General features: G+C 38.7%; 1 protein-coding gene across 10 annotated transcripts in view; it reads left to right on the top strand.

Moving 5' to 3' along the window:
- ANKRD44 (ankyrin repeat domain 44) overlaps nt 1–9321 on the top strand; it is a 322401-nt gene extending 313080 nt beyond the window's left edge. Inside the window, exons 21-24 of one of the 10 annotated variants that reach the window (XM_054549626.2) lie at nt 218–300; nt 2013–2104; nt 2877–2912; nt 4816–9316. In XM_054549626.2, the coding sequence (XP_054405601.1) occupies nt 218–300; nt 2013–2104; nt 2877–2912; nt 4816–5063 (459 nt within the window). In that variant the 3' untranslated portion in view covers nt 5064–9316. Of the gene's footprint in view, nt 1–217; nt 305–2012; nt 2105–2876 lie in introns of those variants that run through there. The other 9 variants (XM_054549620.2, XM_054549622.2, XM_063712956.1 and 6 more) reach the window with 9 other exon arrangements.
- The last annotated feature ends 4032 nt before the right edge of the window (nt 9322–13353 follow it).

Here is a 13353-nt window from a genome sequence, read left to right as displayed (position 1 = left end):
CTTATGTTAACCAAGTTCTAATAGACCTTATTAGGACTCTTAGAGTGTCTGGAGCCCATTTGTTTTTGAGAAGAAAAAAAATTACTCAGAAAATAGCCCTATAGAATGTTCTTAGGCAGACGACATTCATTTTCAATTTAAATCATAATGAAGAAATTTCTCAGTAACTTTTCTGTGTCTCTGTCTTGCATTTCTTATCATTCTTTTTCTTTATTAGGGTCATGAAAAATGTGCCTTGTTAATACTTGACAAGATACAAGACGAGAGCCTTATTAATGCAAAAAATAATGCACTGCAGACGTAAGTGTAACTACTAAAGTTGGACTTGAACCCAGGGTCATAGTCATTTATTCAATAAATATTAAGAGCCTGCTGTGTGCCAGACTAGGTCTGGGGAGCACAGTGGTGAAAGATGCAGTCCTGGCTTCCCCTGCATGAAGGTGACAGTCACATACCTACAAGTGCTGACCAAGCTGGGCAGTTTTAGTTAGAATCCTTCTTTTGATATGTCTTCATTTAATTTTGTGAAGTCTGTGTTTTTCTTTGCTGATATTTCTGGGGTAATATTATAAATTTAGTGGGCTGTTAGAAAAATTTTATGGACTGACATATTTGGGGAAACTATTTGTTTTATGTATTAGCATTATGTATTCTGACTGGAAAATGACAGTTTTGCAAATCAGGTTCCCAGAATACATTTGAAGAGTTTCTAAGCTATTTGTCTTGATTATATTTTAATATAATTCAGTGTAACCCTTGATGTGAAAGATCTAAAAGCTGTTTCATTTTCCACTTTAGGAAATTATTTATGCATTTGTTTTAAAGGCAAAGGAATTTTTTTCATTTAAGATTCTTAAGCCAGGCGTGGTGGCTCATGCCTTTAATCCCAGCACTTTGGGAGGCCGAGGCAGTTGGATTACTTGAGGCCAGGAGTTCATGACCAGCCTGGGCAACATGGTGAAACCCCATCTCTACTAAAAATACAACAACAACAACGAAATTAGCTGGGCGTGATGGCAAGTGCCTGTAACCTCAGCTACTTGGGAGGCTGAGGCAGGAGAATCACTTGAACCTGGGAGGTGGAGGTTGCCGTGAGCTGAGACATCGTGCCACTGCACCACTCCAGCCTGGGCAACAAGAGCGAGACTGTCCCCCCCCACAAAAAAAAAAAAAGAAGAAGAAGAAGAAGACTGTTGGCTGGGTGTCGTGGCTCATGCCTATAATCCCGGCACTTTGGGAGGCTGAGGCAAGTAGATCACTTGAGCCCAGGAGTTTGAGACCAGCCTGGCCAACATGACGAAACCCCTTCTCTACAAAAAATTAAAAAATTAGCCAGCCACGGTGGTTTGCACCTGTAGTCCCAGCTACACAGGAGACTGAGGCAGGAGAATCACTTGAGCCCAGCAGAAGTTCAAGGCAGCAGTGAGCTGTGATCGTGCCACTGCATTCCAGCCTGGGTGACAGAGTGAGACCCTGTCACAAAAAAAAAAAAAAAAAAAAGATTCTTAAGCAGTATATAGCACAATATACTGAGTTTGACATAATTCTTTAAGGTATTATAAATTCAGTAAAACATCTGTGTGCATTTAGTAGTAACAAGGAAGTTTGAAATTATACATATATATGAGTGATATTAATGCCAGTCATATTGTTGAACTGTGTGAAACAGTGATTCAAATGCTGTGTTAGAAATCAAGCAGTAAAGGGCCTTCTGCAAAACACAACAAAGCTTGAGTTCTTCCTCTGTCTTCCTATTTACTGTCATTGAGATTGTTTGAGATGCAGAATATTTGTAATATCTGCAGCAAGATCTGGGCCAAACATACAACAACAGTTGGACCATTAGCACCTGGAAAAGATCTGGTCAGCATTTTTTTTTTCTTAAGTAAAAACATCCATGTACTATTTGTAGAGTCTAAGTACTTCTTCCTTTTAGCGACATGGGCTAACCAAAATTCTACATTCTCACCCAAATATGTATCACAACTGATGCTTGGTCTTGTGTTTTTTAGACCCCTCCACGTCGCTGCGCGCAATGGCTTAAAGGTGGTAGTTGAGGAGTTGCTGGCCAAAGGGGCCTGTGTACTTGCTGTAGATGAAAATGGTAAGTGGAAAAAGTCAACAGCGACTGCAGGTACCTTCCATAAGCTAGTTGAAGCCAGAGGAAATGAGAAAGATAGGAGCTAGTATAAAAGGCACTGAAGAATTCTGTCCCCCTTGGAAGTCCTGTGTGTGAGAAATCAAGCAAGGATAACTTGTCCTGTCTGTCTTTTTGTAAATCACGTAGTCTACCTGTAGGCCACCTAGTGCTATCCATTTTGCATGTAATGCCAGCAGCTGGTCTCTAACTCCTCAGCACAGTGGTTAAAATATTTTAGACACACTAAAAGAGTTTCAAGTTGACACTCAAAATTTTAACTGCAAATGCTGAAGAGTTAGGGACTACACGTGTCATTAATGCATGCTCAAGGGCTCAAATAAAAACCTGGATCTTTGATTGTATTTAAGTTCATTCTGAGATCAAACTTCTTTTTTTAAGTACAGATCAGAACTCATATTCCCAGTATGGAAATTTGAGGAACAAGAGTAAAATTTCTTAATTAATGTCTAGGCTTGAAGCTTCCCCTGATCTGTATAATGTTCCTTTCCTAATGAACTAATTCTTAACAGAAGCTTTCTACTCTGCTTCCTAAGAAATTTTGAAAGGAATGGCTATTAGAATTGTACTAAACTGCCATTTTAAGCACGATGCCTATTAACCTTGGGGAGCAAAAAAGGAACTTCTGGATATTTATGAATTATGTAAGTTTTAAGATGTGGCATTTAATTAAAGTATTATAATGTATTAATGTAACTCAATTAACTGCTTATTACAGGTATTGGAATTAGCAGCTCATGCCTATTTCTCAGAAGTAAGCAGCCATACTGATATCATTAGCTAACTCTTACTAGTTTTGATTTTGCAGCCCCATATATCCTAGCATGTACCCTGCTCTGTCCCCCACTTGACTCATCTAGGAAGTGCAGAAAGTTCCCTATTACTCCATTTCCTTGGTCTTCCCGCCTCATCTTCCCTCACTCTCTTAACACTACTGTAGACTTAGGGTTGGCCTGCAGAGGCCCACAGTTTTTCTCCAAAATGGTCAAAGAGAATAGAATAAATTAGTTTTGCTTTTCCTGGTGTAAACTGCTGCATTGAAGGTTTGTTCAGCTGATAGTGACCTTAGGAACAAGAGCCCTGGGTTGGTGCGTACCTGCATCCCAAAGGCCTGGGAACGTTTGGGGCAATTTTATATAGCAGTACAACCATAATTCCTTTACTCATCACTGACTTTCGTGAAATGGAATGTTAAACTACCTGTTCATTCTTATTTGTTTTCATACCAGAAAAAGGAATGATGTCCTAAAGGGCAGGGTGGGGAGAGCAGGTCGAGTGATGATAAACAAAACAACAAAACGTTAAGTTTCATTGAGCCATTCCTCTGAATTACTGAGCAAGTGCCCTACTCACTGTGTAGTGGAAACTTTGGCCAGCTGAGAAGGCAGCTAACCCTTTTCAGGCCAGTAGAATAAAAGTTGGATAAGGAAATAATCAAGTCAAAGACTTAATCTACCTCCCCAAGGAACCTGTATTATGAGTTAAGACAGTTTTCTTATCTGGATTGGATCCATTGAATCTAAATGAGAATAACATGGTTCAATTATGACAAGCATAGTAATTTTCTCACATCCATTACATTTTAGATTTGAGACTTTGGTTGGTGAGTAGCCATTTTTAAATATTCTGTTAGGCCAGGTGTGATGGCGCACACCTATAATCCCAGGACTTTGGGAAGCCAAGGTGGGAGGATCGCTTGAGCCCAGGAGTTTGAGAACAACCTGGGAAGCATAGCAAGACCTTGACTCAAAAAAAAAAAAAGAAAAAGAAAAAATCAGCTGGTAGTAGTGGCACACACCTACAGTCCCAGCTACTCGGGAGGCTGAGGTGGGAGGATTGCTTGAGCCTGGAAGACAAGGCTGTAGTGAGATAAAGGCCCATGCCACTACAATTCAGCCTGGGCGACAGAGTGAAACCCTGTCAAAAAAAAAAAAATTTGTTAAATTTCTCCTAAATGATTGTACATTTTTAATCACAAACGACCAGTGCTTTCCTGTCTCTGATCTACTGAAATGATTCCATTTTTCTAAAACCAGTTATTGGTGTCTACTTTCTGTGAAGCATATATAAAGTGACAAAACTTCATTACTCACTTTTGCAGTCATCTAATTTTCAATATCTTTTCTAATTGGACACACAATTACCTAACAATGGAAAGTCATTGTTCTCAGAATGAGAGTCCTTCTCAGGCCCAGGCCTGAGGCTCATGGTATGTGTGTGCTCTCAGGCGGAAACATCTTCCTGATTGTCCTGTTGCTGTTTATTGTGGAATTGTGTCCCACACCCACCCGGAAACATCTTCCTGATTGTCCTGTTGCTGTTTATTGTGGAATTGTGTCCCACACCCACCCCCTCGTGTTTGTGTTCACTAAATGAAGGCTGGAATCCTGCCTAACTTTGGATAATATCGTGCTTGTCATAGTCATATGAGCTGAAAACAAAAATAAAAAGCCCTCCATAAAATGTCTCCCCCTCCCTCCCCCTCTAGCCTCACCCCTAGCATGACTTGTAAGAAGTAACTCCTCGTTTTACCTGGCATGATTTCTAACTCAACATACATCTCCGCCTGTGAGATCATCCGAGATGTACTGTGGAATGCTCGTGCCTCCTCTAGACTCCCCAGGACTAACCACTGCCTTGTCTGCATTTACGCCCAGGTCATACCCCGGCCCTGGCTTGCGCTCCTAACAAAGACGTGGCTGACTGCCTGGCCCTCATTTTGGCTACCATGATGCCTTTTTCTCCTTCCAGTACAATGACGGCTGTCAACTTCGTTTGTTTAAAAAAAGACAGTTTGAGCAGGACGACCCTCTCCAATCTGGGTAGCATGGTTAGCCTGTGCAGTAACAACGTAGGCTCGGAGGATGGGTACAATGAAAATGATTCTGATTCGGAAACGTTTTGACTTTGGACTGTAGAAGCTTTTCTTTGATCACCTGTGTTGGAGGAAAGGAAAGAAGCTTGAATTCCAGGTTTATGTTGTATTCAAGTATAATTTGGGGCCTGGGCTTCCAGAAGCTAGTAGAGAAGGAATTAATCGAGGGAGGGCAGTGAGGCTGTTGGGTGGAACAGTCACACAGATGGCCCCAGTTTTGTTTTGTTTCACATTTTCTTTAAATCTAAGATACTTCTGTGAAAGTCTACCTCTCATTTTAAGTAAAGAATAAAAGATGTATTTAATTCCTGTTCTTTGGGGATAATGCAACAGAGAGGCAGCTGTTCACTATGAATAATTTTTCTTTTCATGTATTTAGCAGTGAGTTCTCAGAAGTATATCAGTGTGACATTCATGTCCCCTGGGAGGGAAGGGAAGAGGCAGATAGGAAATGCCTCAAACTTCTTCTCACTTTGATGTTTACTTCCTCACTAGAAGCCAAAGGTAAAGGTGTTCATCTTCAGAAATAATGCCTGTAATAATCTTTTTAGAGAGTCCAACTATTTATATCCTCTCTGTAGTAAGCATTTAAATATCCAGAACTTCTTTCTGAGGATCTCTGTTAAAGTTGCCAGATGAATTGAAAAATTGAAGTTGCTTTTTTTGTTTCACACAGTGTTCCCTATAACAAGCCTGTGACTAATTTTCACTTAAGTGATTGAACCCAAATTTATCTAATAACATTTCAGGTGAAAATTATATTGCACCAAAACTTTTGACACAATATGCAAAATTAGTATGAAACTACCCTTTGTTAATTTACTCTTAAATCAAAATACTAACTTTTAAAAAACATCAGAATCATCAGCATTGTTCATCAGTAGTAAAATGAGCTTCTCAGTCAAGGTCATGCCAAGTGAGTGAAAAGTGTGACTGCAAAAAGGAACAAAAAAAGTGAAAGCAGAAAGTAGAAATGGGTGATTTAGCATGTAAAACTGATTGCCACTTGCTTGATGATGAAATCAACGTAGTGAATACTGTGTCTGCTCCCTTTGCCAAAGCTTCTAGGTCAAATGGACCCCGTTCCACACCTGGAACCGCTGTACAAAAAGAAGAATGATACTCTTTAAAAATTATGCACATACACATGCACACATATATGTGTGCGTGTATATATATATGTGTGTGTGTGTGTATGTAGTTCATCAGCCAGCTACACATGAGGACCAAAATGCTTCAGTCTAAAATGGAAGATACACATTTTTTTCCTTCAAAATGCAAATGAGAACTGAAGTAGCTTTTTTATGGAGTTAAATGTAATCTTTCTGTGTACCAGTCTTTGTTGTATTTTATATTTGTTAGGACACAGATTTCTAGTTGACCACTTAACATTTGTAACTGATGATGCGTTGACCTTTTTTTTTTTTTTTTTTTTTTTGCCAAACTAGAGAAAATGTCCATATACTTTTGATGTAAATGTGTTTATATTTATTTGAAATGAAACAAATGGTGAGGAAACATCCATTATTTGTTCTCTATTTTAATTACTGTGTATCTTATTTAGAATAACAAAAAAAAAAAAGTGAAAAAAAAACACTTGACCCTGGGCTAGCCAAAAGCCCAAGGGTCAAACCCAGCATTTCCACTGCTAAGGTTTCCAGATGACCCTCAGTTTCTTCCACGTTGGTTAGAGAGGGCTACGCATCTTCTACTGCTCAGCCACAGTCTGTAGCCAGCTTAGAGTTTAGAAGACATTGCAGTCTGGATGCTCTTCTGCGAGATGAAAACTCAAATGTGTAGTGGATCATATGCACAAAGGCAGCCCAAAGAAATATCTAGAAATTACCCTAAGTACACTGAAAAGCTCACGTAGTCTCAGTAACCTGATGGGAAATGATGGCAGTGTGTGGGCACATGTGCCAAAAGGAGAAATAAAAATCACCAGCTCAAGTGCTATTTTCTACTTGAGGAAGAGACAGAAAAGAAATGTGTCGAATTAGAGCAGTACTCTCTGACATTTTATAATGAGTTCCATTTCCACCCTGGAGATTGCTATTTTATAGTGTATGGGAGATATTTCAAAAATAATGTTCTATCATATCTGGATCAAAGACAGATAACTGTATTATATTTTTCATCTAGCTGTAAAACTTTAATCTTACTCTTAATATCCTGGATTTAATTAAAACTCCTGTTGAGTTCTTCACAAATAAGAACTTGTTCAAAGGATTTATTGAACTGGTATTGATTTCACTGAAAATTTTCCACACCACCACCATTGTTTTCTGAATTCTTGGTGTTGTGCTTCCCACCTTCTGTCCTTTTCGTTTGTTTAGAGAAGATGAATTTTTAAAAAGCAGATAAATTGCTAATGAGCAATAATGACCTTATCTTTACCAAAACACTGAAAATTAAGATAGGTTCAGTGTTGAAGAAGCACAATATGCTGCGGTGTCTTTTTCTAGAAGTGAATGAAAATCTTGCTCAGTTGGCATTTCAAGCAGGAAATGAAATGCTTGCTTTAATGGCAAAGCAGCATTAACATTTTTCCTGTCGTGTAGCAGAGAGTACAAGAATCATTTCAGCAAAGCAGTGACTCACCGTGAGACGTTATCTCCATGGAGCTGCGTTTTGACTTTTCCCCACTCTCTTACTCATAGGAGGACAAAGGAACGAAATGAAATCATGCTCACAATGAACTGTTCATTACATCAACTGATCTCTCTCTCTCTCTCTCTCTTCCTCTCTTTCTCTTTCTCCCATACCCCAAGGCTAAACTTTTTTAAAGAAATGACTTTATCCATTTCTGTATTTTGATTACATCTCTTAGAAATAAAATTATGTTTGCACCATAGCTTTCTAAGAAAAAAAAAATGTGTTTTTAACTGAGTCTTAGTTGCTTAGTGCTTTTATTTGTGTTATTTTTAGACTGTATTTTAACCACAACCACAAGGATCATGTTTCATTGCACTTACTTATTTGCCAGTGTCTGCCTGTCTTTGGTAAATACATTACTATCTCCAAATTGCCTAAAATCTGCTATGATTCTACAGTAAATAGCTCAGGGTATTTCTATTTATCACTACTAAAAGGGCACCATAGTATGTTTTGGTACTTTAGGCAGTAAACACTGCTTGGTTTATCATTTTGTTATTAAATTAGAACAAGAACATCAAATGGATTTGCTGCACTAGTTATTCTTTGTACTGTTGAGCAACTTGATGTGCTTATATGTTGTGTTGGTTGAAGAACTCATCCCTTTTATTGTCTTGTAATATGAAGTTAGAGTGCCTTTTTATATTTGTATATTCTGAAAATGTTCTGTGGAATGTTTTGTATTTTTTCATTTGAGTGTTATCAGAGCAATATGATACCAGTGAGTTTTCATTTCAACCTTTCTTTGAATGTATAAAGTGTCTTTTTTCCTATTTCCCCTTGTACTTGCATTGAAATGAATATGAAAATGCTAAAGTTTTCTATAGGAATTGTTTGATTTTGCAGTGCTAAAATGCTTTCGTCTTACGAAACTATAAACCATAGGTCAGTATTATAGGGGAAAAGCATTTTAAGATAGTGACAATCTGAGTGTTTGTATAAAACATAATTCTATGCGTTTCTTATGTGAGCTAAAAATTCAATGCAAATATCTTTTATTTGGTAGTTTTGTCTACATATTTTATGCTCTAGCATGTGCAATATATCTTTGTAAAGCACGATGATACAAATCTGGTGCCAGTGTTATATTTTGCATAACATATTTGTAACAGCATAAAATATTGTTTGATGATTTCAGTGGGATTTTGTCTATAATGTTTTCTTATGTAAATTGGAGTTGAATGACTCTGGTAAATGTCATGACTGTAAAAATGGGGAAAATGACTTTTAGTTCAGTGAATGACTTTGAAACAATCTGAATCTTCTCAAGCACAGTTTAATACTTTTGCAACTACTGAATGCTCTAATAACGTAATGAAGTACTTAACTGTAATATACTATGGAAAAGCATTCAGATGGTTATTTTTACAAATAAAAACGGTACAAATATTGTTGCAATTTGTGTTTTGTTTAATTTTTCCAATTTATGCTTTTTCTAAATTATGCTAATTTAAATCTTTGCACCCACCTCAAGCCAAATTAACTTTAAATTTAGAAAATAATCAAGATAAAAGTGTATCTCCAGATTCACGATTTATGTTTGTATTATCACAATTAGAGAAAAAATTCAAACATATATGCTTGTGTTTATTATATGTATTTATGCTTCCAACTTTTTTCCATAAAGGGTTTTGTTTTGTTCTGCTCTGTTGTCCAGGCTGATGGGCAGTGGTGAGATCTCGGCTCACTGCAGCCTCGACCTCCTGGGCTGAAGTAATCTTCCTACCTCAGCCTCCCAAGTAGCTGGGACTACAGGTGTGCACCACCATGCCTAGCTAATTTTGTTTTTTTATAGAGATGGGGTCTCACTATATTGCCCAGGCTGGCCCATAAAGGATTTGAGCTGGGTTATGACAAAATACATGATAAACTAGAAATAGAAAAATGAGAACAGAGAAAAAGAATACAAACAGATACAGGAACCATAAAATTTAAAACAGTTTCTATGACTGAACTTGTGTTTGCTCTCAGCTTCCTTACAGCCAAGGTAAGAGGAGAAATGTGATCAGTTATATAGTTCACATATATCAAAAAGGAGGAAGCTTATTAGGTCCTCAGAATTGTGAAACCAACCATGCCTATCTTTGGTATTGTCACCATTACCCTTCAGGGACTTTATAGCAACACAAGAACTTCCATCTCTGCACTATCCTTAAAGATATCCACAGAATTTCCTTCCGCATCTGTCTCACCATCCAAAATTTTTCATCTTGAGTAGTAACTTCAGGGACAGTCTCTGGAAGCACTAAGGAACAAATTCCTAATGATGGAGTTTCCAGCTATTGACGAAGAGACTTGGGGGTGGTGCCTGCCTGAGTTCCCCAAATCAAGTATTATAGAATGTTAGCAGTTATTACAGTCCAGCCCAGTCACATCACCAGCTCTTTCAGGAAGAAACTGAATCCTAGAAAAGTTATACAACTTGAATTTTTGAAGATAGTGATCTGATGATACCACATCTGCCTCTAGATGTTCTCTCTTCGATGCCATCTTGCCATATAATGTTTTGTTTTTTTCTGCCAGAAATGTTAAGGGAGGTTTTGTACTCAGCCCTGCCTCCCTCCTTATTCAAATATACAAATCTGGGTGCTTTTCAGTCTTAAAGACTGTAAAGCAGGAGTCACACCACAAGTGAGTGCTTCCTGTTGTTTAGAGCAGACTGTGTATATTAGTTATCTATTGCTGTGTAACAAATTACCCCAAAACTTAGTGGCTTAAAACAACAAATGTTTCCTAACCCACAGTTTCTATGAGTCAACCCTAGTTTAGCTGGGTCTTCTGTTCCAGGGTCTCTCACAGCCTGTAATCATGGTGTTGGCCTGGGAACGATCCATTTCTAAGTTCACTCGTGGTTGTTGGCAGGATTCTTCTCATGGGTTGTTACACTGAGGGCCTCAGTTCCTTGATAGCTGTTGGCTGCCGTCCGTTCCTTGCCAGATGGGCCTTCCCATAGGGACGCTCACAACATGGCAGCTTGCCTTGTGGGCAAGCAGGCTGAGAAAAGCCAGGGAGACAAAGAGCAAGACAGAGTCACAGATTTTTGCAGCTGAATTTCAGAAGTGATATTTCATCATTTTTCTCATATTCTATTCATGAGAAGCAAGTTACTAAGTCCAATCTATACTCAAGGGCAAGGGATTCCCCAAGGGTGTGAACAGCAGGAACAGCAATTACTAGGAGCCATTTTTGGAAGCTACTCGCCACCCTGGTCTATCACGGTGTCCTTTGAGGCTGTAACATTATACTAATACACCTTCTTCCCAGTCATTGCTAAGGAAATTGCTTGCTTGACTGACTGAACTCACCCTTTTCAGGAAAATGTAGAGATCCCTAATTTTAATTGTGTTCTCATAAGCAGAGAAATGTGATAATGGCCTCCACTGCGGTAATTATATTTTTGAACATTGATGTGGCACTTTGTCTTCAAACTGCTTGTCAAAGGTTCCTTCACACTAATTCCATTTGGTAGGTTTAGATCCCTGTGTAAGTATCCCTCACTTAACACACTTAATGTGTTCCAGAATTAGTTTGCAAAGCACAAAAGCATTAAGCTAAAAGGCTATTAACATAAAAACATTGTGGGTAAAAGTACTATATGAATTGTCTCTTTAGCAAATTTCATCCTGAAGGTACATTTGCTGTAAAATATAAAGCACCAAGATAATGGCTGTGCCATTCATTAATTCTCAGGCACTCTAGGGAGTGATTGGAAATGTGTGGGCATTTGTAGTTGGCACAATGGGTGGGGGCTGGGTAGGGCTGCTACTAGAGTATTTATAGTTCCAAGCTCCAGGGAGACCAAATGTGCCACTCAACCCAGGGAATAAGTGCGCCACTTAGAATGTCAATGCTCCTCTACCCCACTGCTCACCTATTTGCCTTCCTCTTGTTTCTGAATCATTTCTTCATCAATGTATTGCTTATGACACTAGCCATATTGCCTCATCTATTTTCACAAGGGATTGCATAAACATACTTTATATGCCCTCAGAACAAGAACTTATAAGGTTGAGAAAGAACTTTGGAAGGCAATGCTGAACACATGTGCCCTGGTTATGTATTTTTCCAGGGCAGAAGATTTGCACAGATCAAGGCATCTTTAATTCCTTTGTTATCAAACCAAAATGTGGACATACACATGTATATTTCTTGTCTTAAGCAAGAGGTGATTGTATCTACTTTCCCCGTGGTGGGAACTCCTGCTCACAAAGATGGGGCACTTGGCCCACCGTCACATGGCAAGCTCTGGCAACACAGTACTTCAGCCTCACAGGGTTCTCTAGGCACTGGGGGACACCACTTCTAGGATACTATTTTCTACTTTTAAATGTCAATTTAATGAAGTACTGTGTATTTACATTCTGGAAGAATTTTATAATTTTCAAAAGTAAAAATACTGAAGCAGTACTTTTAGAGCACAAAAAGCTTACCTGTGTTTACATTGAGTTGAAAGTACCCAGCAAATTCGTGAACTTTTATTTATATTTCTTATAGGTGGGGTTCCTAAGAATTACTATTTAAACTCAGATCCTAACCACAAGAAATTACCAGCTATGCAAAGATCAGAGGAGAGAACATTCTAGGGAGAGGGAACAGCTAGTGCCAATATCCAAAGGCAGGAATGAGTTTGTTATGTTCTAGGAACAGAAATGGGGCCACTGTGGCTGGAGACTCAAGGGAAAGGGAGGGTGGCAGAAGATTAACAGCAATCTGAGCCCACACATAAAATTTTGTGAGCTGGGAGGAGTTTCTATATTTTTCTGAATCTGACAAAAGCCACTGGAGAGATGTAAGCAGAAAAATGGCTGTGGTCTGATTTTTTTTTTTTCTGTCATCTTTTTTTTTTTATTTTTTATTTTTATTTTACTTTAAGTTCTGGGATACACATGCAGAACATACAGATTTGTTACATAGGTATACATGTGCCATGGTGGTTTGCTGCACCTATCAACCCGTCATCTAGGTTTTAGGCCCCGCATGCATTAGGTATTTGTCCTAATGCTCTCCCTCCCCTTGTCCCAACCCACCAACAGGCCCCGGTGTTTGATATTCCCCTCCCTGTGTCCGTGTGTTCCCATTGTTCAACTCCCACTTATGAGTGAGAACATGTGGTGTTTGGTTGTCTGTTCCTGTGTTAGTTTGCTGAGAATGATGGCTTCTAGCTTCATCCATGTCCCTGCAAAGGACTAAACTCATTCTTTTTATGGCTGCATAGTATTCCATGGTGTATATGTGCCACATTTTCTTTATCCAGTGATTTCATTTTTAAAAGATCATTCTGGCTACTGTTGAGAGACAAGAGAGAGAAACCCTAGTGACCAATTAGGTAGCCACTGCAATAGCCTAGACAAGTAAATATAGTGGCTTGGATTGTCCGGCAACAAGGGAAATGAAGAGAATGTGACACATTTTGGATATGCCTTGAAGGTAGAGTTGACTGAATTTGCTGATGGCTTGAGTCAAGTAAACAGTAGAGTTTGGGGAAGAAGCCAGGGCTGGGATCATATGAAATTGTAGATATGTGAAAGTTGATTGGAGTCATTCCTGTCCTACCCAATGAAAATAGAGTCAAGGAGCCATTGTTGGGAAAAAGCACTCTGGTCACAAACGTCTTCCAAAAACTGTCTTGCAAGTTTACTCCAAGGAAACAGCCTGCTATGACTTC

The sequence above is a fragment of the Pongo abelii genome, chromosome 11 (assembly GCF_028885655.2).
Source record: "Pongo abelii isolate AG06213 chromosome 11, NHGRI_mPonAbe1-v2.0_pri, whole genome shotgun sequence".
Classification (NCBI taxonomy): domain Eukaryota; kingdom Metazoa; phylum Chordata; class Mammalia; order Primates; family Hominidae; genus Pongo; species Pongo abelii.
The sequence above is the reverse complement of the archived record's forward strand: the minus strand, read 5'-3'. Positions and strand labels throughout refer to the sequence as shown.